The sequence below is a fragment of the Bos javanicus genome, chromosome 4 (assembly GCF_032452875.1).
Source record: "Bos javanicus breed banteng chromosome 4, ARS-OSU_banteng_1.0, whole genome shotgun sequence".
Taxonomy (NCBI): Eukaryota; Metazoa; Chordata; class Mammalia; order Artiodactyla; family Bovidae; genus Bos; species Bos javanicus.
In genome coordinates, this window is record NC_083871.1 from 8,041,490 (window position 1) to 8,054,365 (window position 12,876).

At 42.1% G+C, this 12,876-nt stretch overlaps 1 protein-coding gene across 1 annotated transcript in view; it reads right to left on the reverse strand.

Moving 5' to 3' along the window:
• Nucleotides 1–12,876, reverse strand: part of ABCA13 (ATP binding cassette subfamily A member 13) — a 351,070-nt gene that overhangs the window by 183,732 nt on the left and 154,462 nt on the right. The window contains exon 37 of the mRNA XM_061415367.1: nucleotides 9,572–9,662. Within this exon, the coding sequence (XP_061271351.1) occupies nucleotides 9,572–9,662 (91 nt within the window). The remainder of the gene's footprint in view (nucleotides 1–9,571; nucleotides 9,663–12,876) is intronic.

The window sequence follows — 12,876 nt, forward strand, 5'->3', positions numbered from 1 at the left end:
GAAGTAAGCCAGAAAGAAAAACACCAATATAGTATACTAACGCATATATATGGAATTTAGAAAGATGGTAACAATAACCCTGTATACGAGACAGCAAAAGAGACACTGATGTATAGAACAGTCTTTTGGACTCTGTGGGAGAGGGAGAGGGTGGGATGATTTGGGAGAATGGTATTGAAACATGTATAATATCATATATGAAACGAATCGCCAGTCCAGGTTCGATGCACGATACTGGATGCTTAGGGCTGGTGCACTGGGATGACCCAGACAGATGGTAGGGGGAGGGAGGAGGGAGGAGGGTTCAGGATGGGGAACACGTGTATACCTGTGGTGGATTCATGTTGATATATGGCAAAACAAATACAATATTGTAAAGTTAAAAAAAATTTAAAAAGAAAGGTGTAGTAGCAATTCTCATATCAGACAAAGAAGACTAAAATACTGTTACAAGAGCCAAAGAAAGACACTACATAATGATCAATGAATCGATTCAGGAAGTTATAACAATTATAAATACATATGTAGCCAACACAGGACATCTCAATATATAAGACATATACTAACAGGTATAAAGGGAGAAATAGACAATAACACAATAATAGTGGAGGACTTTAACACCCGACTTGAATCAATGGACAGAACACTCAGAAAATCAATAAGGAAACATAGGCCTTAAATGACACATTAGACCAGATGACTTGATTAATACGTATAGAACATGCATCCAAAAGCAGCAGAATACACATTCTTCTCAAGTCCACATGGAACATTCTCCAGGATTGACCATATGCTGGGCGACAAACCAAGCCTTGGTGAATTGAAGAAAATTGAAATCATCAAGCATCCTTTCCAACCACAACACTATGAAATTAGAAATCAACCACAAGGAAGAAAAATCTAGTAAAAAACACAAACATGTAGAGGTGAAACAATATGCTACTAAACAACCAATGAATCACTAAAAAATATAAAAAAGGAAATCAAAGAAGACCTGGAGACAAATGAAAATGAAAGCACAATGATTCAAATCCTATGGGATGCAGGAAAGCAGTTCTAAGAAGGAAGCTCATAGCAATACAACCTTATAAGCAAGAAAAATCAAAAATAAACAACCTAACCTTACACCTAAGGAAACTAGAAAGAAAAGGACAAGCAAAACCTAAAGTTAGTAGAAGGAAAGAAATCAAAAAGATCAGAGTGCAAATAAGTGAAACAGAAATGAAGAAAACAATAGGAAAGATCAATGAAACTAAAAGCTAGTTCTCTGAAAAGATAAACAAAACTGGCAAACCTTAGGCCAGCCTCATCAAGAAAAAAAGGAAGAGGGCTCAAATCAACAAAATTAGAAACAGAAAAGGAGGAGTTATGGGGCTTCCCTAGCAGCCCAGCGGCTACAACTCTGCACTTCCAATGCAGGAGACGGGGGTTTAGTCCTGGTTGGGGAACTAAGATCCCATGTGCCACGTGGTATGGCCAAAAAAAAGTTATATAGACAGCACAGAAACGCAAAGGAGCATAAGAAACTATTGGAAGCAACTATATGCTAATAAAACAGACATGAAAGAAACAGACAAATTCTTAGAAAGGTACAATCTCTCAAGACTGAACCAGGAAGAAATAGAAAATATGAACAGACTAATCACAAGTAATAAAACTGAAACTGCGATTTAAAAACTCCAAACAGCCAGTCAGAATGGCTGCGATCCAAAAGTCTACAAGCAATAAATGCTGGAGAGGGTGTGGAGAAAAGGGAACCCTCTTACACTGTTGGTGGGAATGCAAACTAGTACAGCCACTATGGAGAACAGTGTGGAGATTCCTTACAAAACTGGAAATAGAACTGCCTTATGATCCAGCAATCCCACTGCTGGGCATACACACTGAGGAAACCAGAAGGGAAAGAGACACGTGTACCCCAATGTTCATCGCAGCACTGTTTATAATAGCCAGGACATGGAGGCAACCTAGATGTCTATCAGCAGATGAATGGATAAGAAAGCTGTGGTACATATACACAATGGAGTATTACTCAGCCATTAAAAAGAATACATTTGAATCAGTTCTAATGAGGTGGATGACACTGGAGCCTATTATACACAGTGAAGTAAGCCAGAAAGAAAAACACCAATATAGTATACTAACGCATATATATGGAATTTAGAAAGATGGTAACAATAACCCTGTATACGAGACAGCAAAAGAGACACTGATGTATAGAACAGTCTTTTGGACTCTGTGGGAGAGGGAGAGGGTGGGATGATTTGGGAGAATGGTATTGAAATATGTATAATATCATATATGAAATGAGTCACCAGTCCAGATTCAATGCACGATACTGGATGCTTGGGGCTGGTGCACTGGGATGACCCAGAGGGATGGTATGGGGAGGGAGGAGGGAGGAGGGTTCAGGATGGGGAACACGTGTATGCCTGTGGCGGATTCATTTCGATATATGGCAGAACCAATACAATACTGTAAAGTTTAAAAATAAAATAAAATTAAAAAAAAATTAAAACTCCAAACAAACAAAAGCCCAGGACCAAATGACTTCACACATAAATTCTATCAAACATTTAGAGAAGAGCTAACACCTATCATTTTAAACAATTCCAAAAAGTTGCAGAGGGAGGAACACTCCCACATTCTATAAGACCACCATCACTCTGATAGCAAAATCAGACAAAGACAACACAAAAGAAGAAAATTACAGGCCTATACCACTGATGGACACAGACGCAAAATCCTTAACAAAATACAAGCAAACCAAATCCAACAACACATTAAAAGGATCATACACCATGATTAAGTGAGATTTATCCCAGGGATACAAGGATTCTTCAACACCTGCAAATCAGTATGATATACCACACTAACAAACTGAAGAATAAAACCATATGATCATCTCAATAGTTGCATAAAAAGTTTTTGACAAAATTAAATACCCATTTATGATTTTTAAAAAATCTTTCCAGAAAGTAAAGCCTAAAGGGAACCTCAGTTCAGTTCAGCCACTCAGTCATGTCAGACACTTTGCAACCCCATGAACTGCAGCATGCCAGGCCTCCCTGTCCATCAACAACTCCCGGAGTTTACCCAACCTCATGTCCATCAAGTCAGTGATGCCATCCAACCATCTCATCCTCTGTCGTCCCCTTCTCTTCCTTCCCTCAATCTTTCCCAGCATCAGGGTCTTTTCAAATGAGTCAGCTCTTCACATCAGGTGGCCAAAGTAATGGAGTTTCAGCTTCAGCATCAGTCCTTCCAAAGAACACCCAGGACTGATCTCCTTTAGAATGGACTGGTTGGATCTCCTTGCAGTCCAAGGGACTCTCAAGAGTCTTCTCTAACACCACAGTTCAAAAGCATCAATTCTTCAGTGCTCAGCTTTCTTTATACTCTCACATCCATACATGACCACTGGAAAAACCATAGCCTTGACTAGACGGAACTTTTTCGGTAAAGTAATGTCTCTGCTTTTGAATACGCTATCTAGGTTGTTCATAATTTTCCTTCCAAGGAGTAAGTGTCTTTTAATTTCATGGCTGCAATCACCATCTGCAGTGATTTTGGATCCCAAAAAAATAAAGTCTGACACTGTTTCCACTGTTTCCCCATCTATTTGCCATGAAGTAATGGGATCAGATGCCATGATCTTCGTTTTCTGAATGTTGAGCTTTAAGCCAACTTTTTCACTCTCCTCTTTCATTTTCATCAACAAGCTTTTTAGTTCTTCTTCACTTTCTCCCATAAGGGTGGTGTCATCTGCATATCTGAGGTTATTGATATTTCTCCAGCAATCTTAATTCCAGCTTGTGCTTCTTCCAGCCCAGCGTTTCTCCTGATGTACTCTGCATAGAAGTTATATAAGCAGGGTGACAGTATACAGCCTTGATGGACTCCTTTTCCTATTTGGAACCAGTCTGTTGTTCCATGTCCAGTTCTAACTGTTGCTTCCTGACCTGCATACAAATTTCTCAAGAGGCAGTTCAGGTGGTCTGGTATTCCCATCTCTTTCAGAATTTTCCACAGTTTATTGTGATCCACACAGTCAAAGGCTTTGGCATAGTCAATAAAGCAGACATAGATGTTTTTCTGGAACTCTCTTGCTTTTTCTATGATCCAGCGGATGTTGGCAATTTGATCTCTGGGTCCTCTGCCTTTTCTAAAACCAGCTTGAACATCTGGAAGTTCACGGTTCATGTAATGCTGAAGCCTGGCTTGGAGAATTTTGAGCATTACTTTACTAGCTCTGTGAGATGAGTGCAATTGTATGGTAGTTTGAACATTCTTTGGCATTGCCTTTCTTTGGGATTGGAATGAAAACCGACCTTTTCCAGTCCTGTGGCCACTGCTGAGTTTTCCAAATTTGCTGGCATATTGAGTGCAGCACTTTCACAGCATCATCTTTCAGGATTTGAAACAGCTCAACTGGAATTCCATCACCTCCACTAGCTTTGTTCGTAGTGATGCTTTCTAAGGCCCACTTGACTTCACAGTCCAGGATGTCTGGCTCTAGGTCAATGATCACACCATCATGATTATCTGGGTCATGAAGATCTTTTTTGTACAGTTCTTCTGTATATTCTTGCCACCTCTTCTTAATATCTTCTGCTTCTGTTAGGTCCATGCCATTTCTGTCCTTTATCCAACCTTTACATGAAATGTTCCCTTGGTATCTCTAATTTTCTTGAAGAGATCTCTAGTCTTTCCCATTCTGTCGTTTTCCTCTATTTTTTGCATTGATCACTGAGGAAGGCTTTCTTATCTCTCCTTGATATTCTTTGGAACTCTGCATTCAGATGCTTATATCTTTCCTTTTCTCATTTGCTTTTTGCTTCTCTTCTTTTCACAGCTATTTGTAAGGCCTCCTCAGACAGCCATTTTGCTTTTTTTGCATTTCTTTTCCATAGGGATGGTCTTGATCCCTGTCTCCTGTACAATGTCACAAACCTCCATCCATAGTTCATCAGGCACTATATCAGATCTAGTCCCTTAAATCTATTTCTCACTTCCACTGTATAATCATAAGGGATTTGATTTAGGTCATACCTGAATGGTCTAGTGGTTTTCCCTACTTTCTTCAATTTAAGTCTGAATTTGGCAATAAGGAGTTCATGATCTGAGCCACAGTCAGCTCCTGGTCTTGTTTTTGCTGACTGTATAGAGCTTCTCCATCTTTGGCTGCAAAGAATATAATCAATCTGATTTCGGTGTTGACCATCTGGTGATGTCCATGTGTAGAGCCTTCTCTTGTGTTGTTGGAAGAGGGTGTTTGCTATGACCAGTGTGTTCTCTTGGCAAAACTCGATTAGCCTTTGCCCTGCTTCATTCTGTATTCCAAGTCCAAATTTGCCTGTTACCCCAGGTGTTTCTTGACTTCCTACTTTTGCATTCCAGTCCCCTATAATGAAAAGGACATCTTTTGGGGGTGTTAGTTCTAAAAGGTCTTGTAGGTCTTCACAGAACCGTTCATCTTCAGCTTCTTCGGAGTTACTGGTTGGGGTATAGACTTGGATTACTATGATATTGAATGGTTTGCCTTGGAAATAAACAGAGATCATTCTGTCATTTTTGAGACTGCATCCAAGTACCGCATTTCGGACTCTTTTGTTGACCATGAGGGAACTTACCTCAACATAATAAAGGCCATATATGACAAACTCAGAGCAAACATTATTCTCAATGGTGAAAAACTGAATTTCTTCTAAGATTAGGAACAAGACAAGGGTGTCCACTCTCACCTCTATTATTCAATACAGTTTTGGAATTCCTTGCCATAGCAATCAGTGAACAAAAGGGAAAAAAAGGAATTCAAATTCCAATCCAAATTGGAAAAGAAGTAAAACTGTCACTGTCTCCAAATGACATAATACTATAGATAGAAAATCCTAGGGATACTACCAGAAAACTACTAGAGTTAATCAATGAATCTGGTGATGTTTCAGGATACAAAGTTAATACACAGAATTTTGCTGCATTTTGATGCTAAAAACAAAAATTCAGAAACAGAACTCAAGGAAGCAATCCCCATTACCATTATCTCAAAAAGAATTAAATACCTATGAATAAACTTACCTAAGGAGCAAAAGACTTGTACTCGAAAACTATAAGGTACTGATGAAAGAAATCAAAGATAACACAAACAAATGGAAAGATATACGATGTTCTTGGATTGGAATAATGAATATTATCAAAATGACTATACTAACCAACACAATTTACAGATTCAATACAATCCCTATCAAACTACCAATGGCATTTTTCATAGAGCTAAAACAAAAAATCTTAAAAATCTGTATGGAGACATAAAAGATGCTGAACAGCCAAAGCAATCTTGACAAAGATAAACAGAATTGGAGGAACCGGGCTCCCTGACTTCAAACTATACTATAAAGCTGCAGTCATCAACACAGTATGGCACAGGCACAAAAACAGAAATACAGATCAATGGAATAGGTCAGCAAACCGAGAAATAAACCCACATGCCTACGGTCACATATCTATGACCAAGAAGGCAAGACTATACAATGGAGGAAAGACAGTATCTTCAATAAATTGTATCGGGAAAACATGTAAAAAATGAAAGCAGCACATTCTTTAATACCATTCACAAAAATAAACTCAAAATGGATACTATAAAACTCTTAGAGGAAACATAGGCAGAACACACTTTGACACAAATTGCAGCAATATTTTTTCCAAGGCATCTCCTAGAATAATGGAAATAAAAACAAAAATAATCAGTGGGACCTAATTAATCTTAAAAGCTTTTCCACAGCAAAGAAAACGATAAGAGAAGCAAAAAAACAACCATAGAATGGGAGAAAATATTTGCAAAAGATGTGAGTGACAAGGGATTAGTCCCCCAAATTTATAAACAGCTCATGCAACTCAATATCAAAAAAAACAATCCAATCAAAAAAAAATGGGCAGATCTAAGAAGACATTTCTCCAAAGGAAGACATACAAATAGCCAAGAGTACATAAAAAGATGCTGCTGCTTCTGCTGCTAAGTCACTTCAGTCGTGTCTGACTCTGTGTGACCCCATGGACTGCAGCCCACCAGGCTCCCCCATCCCTGGGATTCTCCAGGCAAGAACACTGGAGTGGGTTGCTATTTCCTTCTCCAATTCATGAAAGATGCTAAATATCATTAATTATTGGAGAAATATAAATCGAAACTACAATGAGGTATCACCTCACAGTAAACAGAAAGGCCATCATCAAAAAAAAAAAAATCTACAAATAATAAATACTGTAGAGACTGTGTTGAAAAGGGAACCCTCTTACACTGCTGATGGGAATGTAAACTGGTGCAGATGCTATGGAGAAGAGTACAGTGGTTCCTTTTAAAACTAAAAACAGAGCTACCATACGATCCACCAATCCCACTTCTGAGCATATTTTGAACAAAACTATAGCTCAAAAAGATACATACACCCCTGTGTTCACTGCAGCCCTATTCACAATAGCCAAGGCATGGAAACAACCTAAATGTCCACTGACAGATGAATGGTAAAGAAGATGTGGCATTTACACACAATGGAATATTACTCAACCACTAAAAAGAATGAAATAATGCCATTTGCATCAACACGGATGGACCTAGAGATTATTATACTGAGTGAAGTCAGCTTAAACTTCTTTAGACAGTCTGAAACCTGAACTTTACAGATGCCACCGAGGAGGCTCAAGAGGAAGTGAGGTACCTGTTGCTGGAAACTGGAGGAAGATCATAGTCCGGCAGGTCCTCACATGGTTAACCAGTGATCTCACTCCTAGATGCACGCCCAGGAGAGAACGTACGTCCACAGATAACTCATACACAGATGCTCATGGCAGCAGCTTCGTAATAGCCCCAAATTAGAAGCAACCCGAAAGATCATTAGCTGGTGAAAGAGCAAACCAATTTTGGTGCATCTGGACAATGAACATGGTCTGGCCACCAAAGGATGAAGCACTGACAGACCAGCACGTGGTCACTGGGAAACATCAGGCCGAGTAAAGGACGCCAGACACAGACACCCACGTGCCGTGGGCTCCACTTGTACGAATGTCCAGAGCAGACAGGCACGCAGAGACAGACGGCAGAGTACAGCTGACCTATGACTGGAGCACACGGGGCTTAGGGGAGGCGACAGGTAACCTGAGGAGAGTTTACTTGTGGTAGTACAACTTGCTCCGAACTTGATGGGGGCGAGGGATACACAACTCTGAATAAACTACAAGCTGCTGAACTGTGTTAAATGGACAAACTGTGTGGCGTGTAAAATTATTATCTCAATAGAGCTGTTAGAATAAGATACACCCGACATCATTAATCATTAGGGAAAAGCAAATTAAAACCACAATGAGAGACCCCTACAAACCAATTACGATGCCTAAAATAGATAATTTTTAAGCCTGACAGTACCAAGAGCTGAAAAGGAAGCAGGGCCGATGGAAACTCATACACTGCTTGTGAGAATGCAGTCTACCAAACATCTGTCGTCAACATCCGGAAGCACTTAGTTCTGGTCACTTATTTGCCCTCTATGTGCCTGGAGTCTCTGAGGAAGCCTCTGAGGTCTGTCCTCCTCCAGGCCTCTTCAGCCCAGCTCTGTCCTCCTTTCTGGGTCACTGCCCACAGGTTGGGTAGGAACTGGCTTCACTGAGGCCTAGTCACACACCAGGGTTCTGCTCCATGGCCGACGCCTGTGCATGGAGATCTGCACATGAAACTTAAGAACACACTTCAGTCCCAAGAGGACAGAGGCTCCAGGGAGCAAGACTCACATTTGGATTTTTCTGCATGTAAACCCATCCTGGCCAAGTCCCTGCACATAAGGTGCCCATCGAGAATGATGCTGGACTGGCTTGTTCGTGAGGCAGGAAAACAAAATGGACTGATTCTGTTACCCTCGTTTTCTACACTAAGACATTGCTTCTATGATAAATTAAGTTCTGAAGAAATGTAAAGCTGTCCCACAAACACACAGATGTTTGATTCAAGTCAAAGAAAAACACTAAGCTTTCTGCCTCCATTCAATTACACCCCTCACTGTGCTTAATCTCTTCCTCTCCAACTTTTTTTTTAATTTATTTATTTTAATGGGAAGACAATTACTTTACAATATTGTGATGGATTTTGCCATAGATCAATACGAATCAGCCACAGGCATACACGTGAACCCTCTCTCCTGAACCCCCCTCCCACCTCCCTCCCCAGCTCATCCGTCCAGGTTATCACAGACACCGGCTTCTGGTGCCCTGCATCATACATCAAGCTTGCACTGACTGTCGATTTTACGTATGGTAACACATGTTCCAATGCTATTCTCTCAAATCATCCCGCCCTCTCCTTCTCCCACTGAGTCCAAAAGTCTGTTCTTTACGTCTGCGTCACCATTGCTGCCCTGAACATAGGACTGTTGGTACCAGATACCATATATACACGTTAATATACAGTATTGGTCTTTCTCTTCCTGACTTACTTTGTTAAAACAAGGTGGCGGTACGGGTGGGGGCTTCACCTCACACACCCCCGCCCCCTCACCCAGTGGAAATGCAAAGAAATCCCCTGACTTACAGTGACCAGGACCAGGCTCTGGGGGTGCCGACTCCAAGCTCAGGGCAGTATCAGGTTGCTTCTTGGAATCTTGCAAGAGATGCAGAAACACCTTTTTGAAAATGGAAAAGAGCTTCACGTTATTTTATGTTCCCTTCCACATTGTACCTCTTCTGCCTCAATTACCCAACTGGGTCATTATGACAATATTCACCAAACAGCCACCATATTTTACTTGGTCGTTCAGTTAAGGGACAGAACTCTAAGGCCACCTGGTCCTGCCCACAGGACACAAAGGTGAGTAAAACCAGTCTGAACCTCAGGGCACCTCGGTCCTGGCCAAGCCGCCAGGAAGGAATGGGCAGGGCGTGGTGGGGCCGATCACACAGAGCATCCAATTCAACTGTGGTTTGTGAAGCGCTGTCCAGCATCTGAGAAACTCAGGAAGAATCAGGCCACAAACTCATGAGCTGCACCACGGATTCAGAGTGGGTGGGCCCACGTGTGACAATCCCCACCACAGAGTCTTCTCCACAGGCTCTGGGACCTCTTAATACCTAAACAGGTTTGTCCTATAAACTGGCTTGAAGTCAGTAATTGGTTAGTGCTGGACGCCGACGCCCTGCCTCACTGTTCAAACCGAAGGGCTGTGGCTGTCATCAAAGTCCACATACAATAAATGCTGGAGAGGGTATGGAGAAAAGGGAACCCTCCTACACTGTTGGTGGGAATGTAGAGCATTCTCTATGAAGAACAGTATGGAGGTTCCTTACAAAACTAAAATAGAGCTACCACATGACCCAGCAATCCCACTCCTAGGCACGTAGCTGGAGAAAAACATAATTCGAAAAGATACATGTTCACTGCAACACTTTACAGTAGCCAGGTCATGGAAGCAACCTAAATGTCCATCAGCAGAGGAATGGATAAGGACAACGTGGTGCATACATACAATGGAATATTACTCAGCCATAATAAAGAAAGAAATAATGCCATTTGCAGCAACATGGATGGACACAGAGATGATCATACTAACTGAAGAAAGGCAGAAAAAAAGAAAGACATCATAAACATTGCTCATACATTCTATCTAAAATATGAGACAGATGACCTTATTTACAAAAGAGAAACAGACTCACAGACGTAGGAAACAGAGCTATGGTTACCCAATGGGGAAGGAGCGAGGGATAAACTAGGAGTTTGGAATGAACTTATACACACACTACTATAAAAGAACCAGATAACCAACAAAGATCTACCGTATAGCACAGGGAACTATACTGAATATCTTGTAATAACCTATAAGGGAAAAGGATCTGGAAAAGAATATATACATATTCATATAAACATACATATATATGTATTATATGGGCTTCCCTGGTAGCTCAGCTGGTAAAGAATCTGCCTGCAATGTAGGAGACCCTGGTTTGATTCACGGGTCAGGAAGATCCCCTGGAGAAGGAATAGACTACCCACTCCAATATTCATGGGTTTCCCTGGTGGCTCAGACAGTAAAGAATCCACCTGCAATGCAAGAGACTTCGGTTGGATCCCTGTGTTGGGAAGATCCCCTGGAGGAGGGCATGGCAACCCACTCCAGTATTTTTTTTTTAATTTTATTTTATTTTTAAACTTTACATAATTGTATTAGTTTTGCCTGGAGAATCCCTATGAACAGAAGAGCCTGGTGGGCTGCAGTCCATGGGGTTGCTAAGAGTCAGACATGACTAAGCAACTAGGCACAGCACAGCACATATATATATATATATATATATATATACACACACACATATACACACACACACACACACACACACACATATATACACATATGTATGTGTGCGTACACACACACACACACACAGAGCTTCCCTGGTGGCTCAACAGTAAAGAATTTGCCTGCAATGCAGGAGACCCAGGTTCAATCCCTGGATTGGGAAGATCCCCTGGAGAAGGGAATGACTACCCACTCCAGTATTCTTGCCCAGAGAATCCCTTGGACAAGGGAACCTGGTGGGTTACAGTCCGTAGGATCACAAAGAGTAGGACACAACTGAGTGACTACTACTATACATACACATAACTGAATCACTTTCTGTACACCTAACACTACCACAACACTGAATATCAACTATATTTCCATAAAAAAAATTTTAAATCCAAGGACTAGGCCCAAAATCAGTACGAGCGAGGTGCAAATGCATGTGCCTGGAGACAGGGAGATTCGAGGACAGGAGTCTGTGGGTGACTGCTCAGAGGAGGGGACAGGCCACGTGCAGAGGAGGGAGGGTGTCCCTGATGAGAACCCTCGCAGGGTGCGAGGAGAGGCAATGTGGAGAGGGCAGAGGCGCTGGGCTCTGAGGCAGGGGCTCCACACCCAGCAAAGGTCTGGTCAGCCTTGCGCCACAGACAGAGGACTCACACATCCCGAGACCAGAGTGACAGTAACTCAGTGCATAACGGCCACAGACCCAGGAGCAGGCAGTGGGTTTCCTCACTCATTGCTCAGCCACAGTCCATTCAGCCTCTCCTGGGGACCATCACTGAGCCAGGCATTGCCCAGTGCTGCCCTTCCCCTGGTGGCATCACCACACACATGCCCCCTCGCTGCTGCCCATTGCTGCAAAGCCCTGGGGTCCTGACCTCGGCCCTGCTGCAGCCTCCCCACCAGGCGGGCTCCCACTGTGACTTCAAGTCACCCCCTCCCTGGACTCTGAACTCTGCAAACAGCATTTCCATCCTGACTGAGTTTATTTCGGGGAACGAGCACAGAAATATTGACCGACTCTAGGCATTCCTGGGAGCCCGTGGCCCCTAGGAGAAGACAGGGAGAGGGCGCCAGGGGAGAAGCAGCTGGCAAGGGGGAGAGACCTGCCTTCTCAGTACATATGATGCATTATTTTGGGCAGACTCCTGCTGAGGTCTGAGTCCTCCGAATTAGTGATGAGCCATGAGCTGTCATTACTTTCGATCTGATGAGGTTGCTTTTATTAGTAAGATAACCTCTTGCTGATTCCCAGTAAGACCCCAAGGAAAAGCTGCAGACCTCACAATTACTACAAGTGGGAACAATAGCTTAATAATAAGAGAATAGCAACGCTGTGCCATGTGTCACCTTCACTGTCTCATCTAATTAACGGTATTAATAATAAGACACAAAAAAATAGAATTGTTGCAAAAAGTGAATGTGTTTGCATGTAAAGCTGGGAAGACAATGCTAGCCAAATGAGAAGCTCATGATATCTGAGCCCAAGAGTGATGGGAGGAGGAATAATGACAGCTGGACGCCTGCAAAGTGTCACATCACTTAATTATTAAGTTGACCC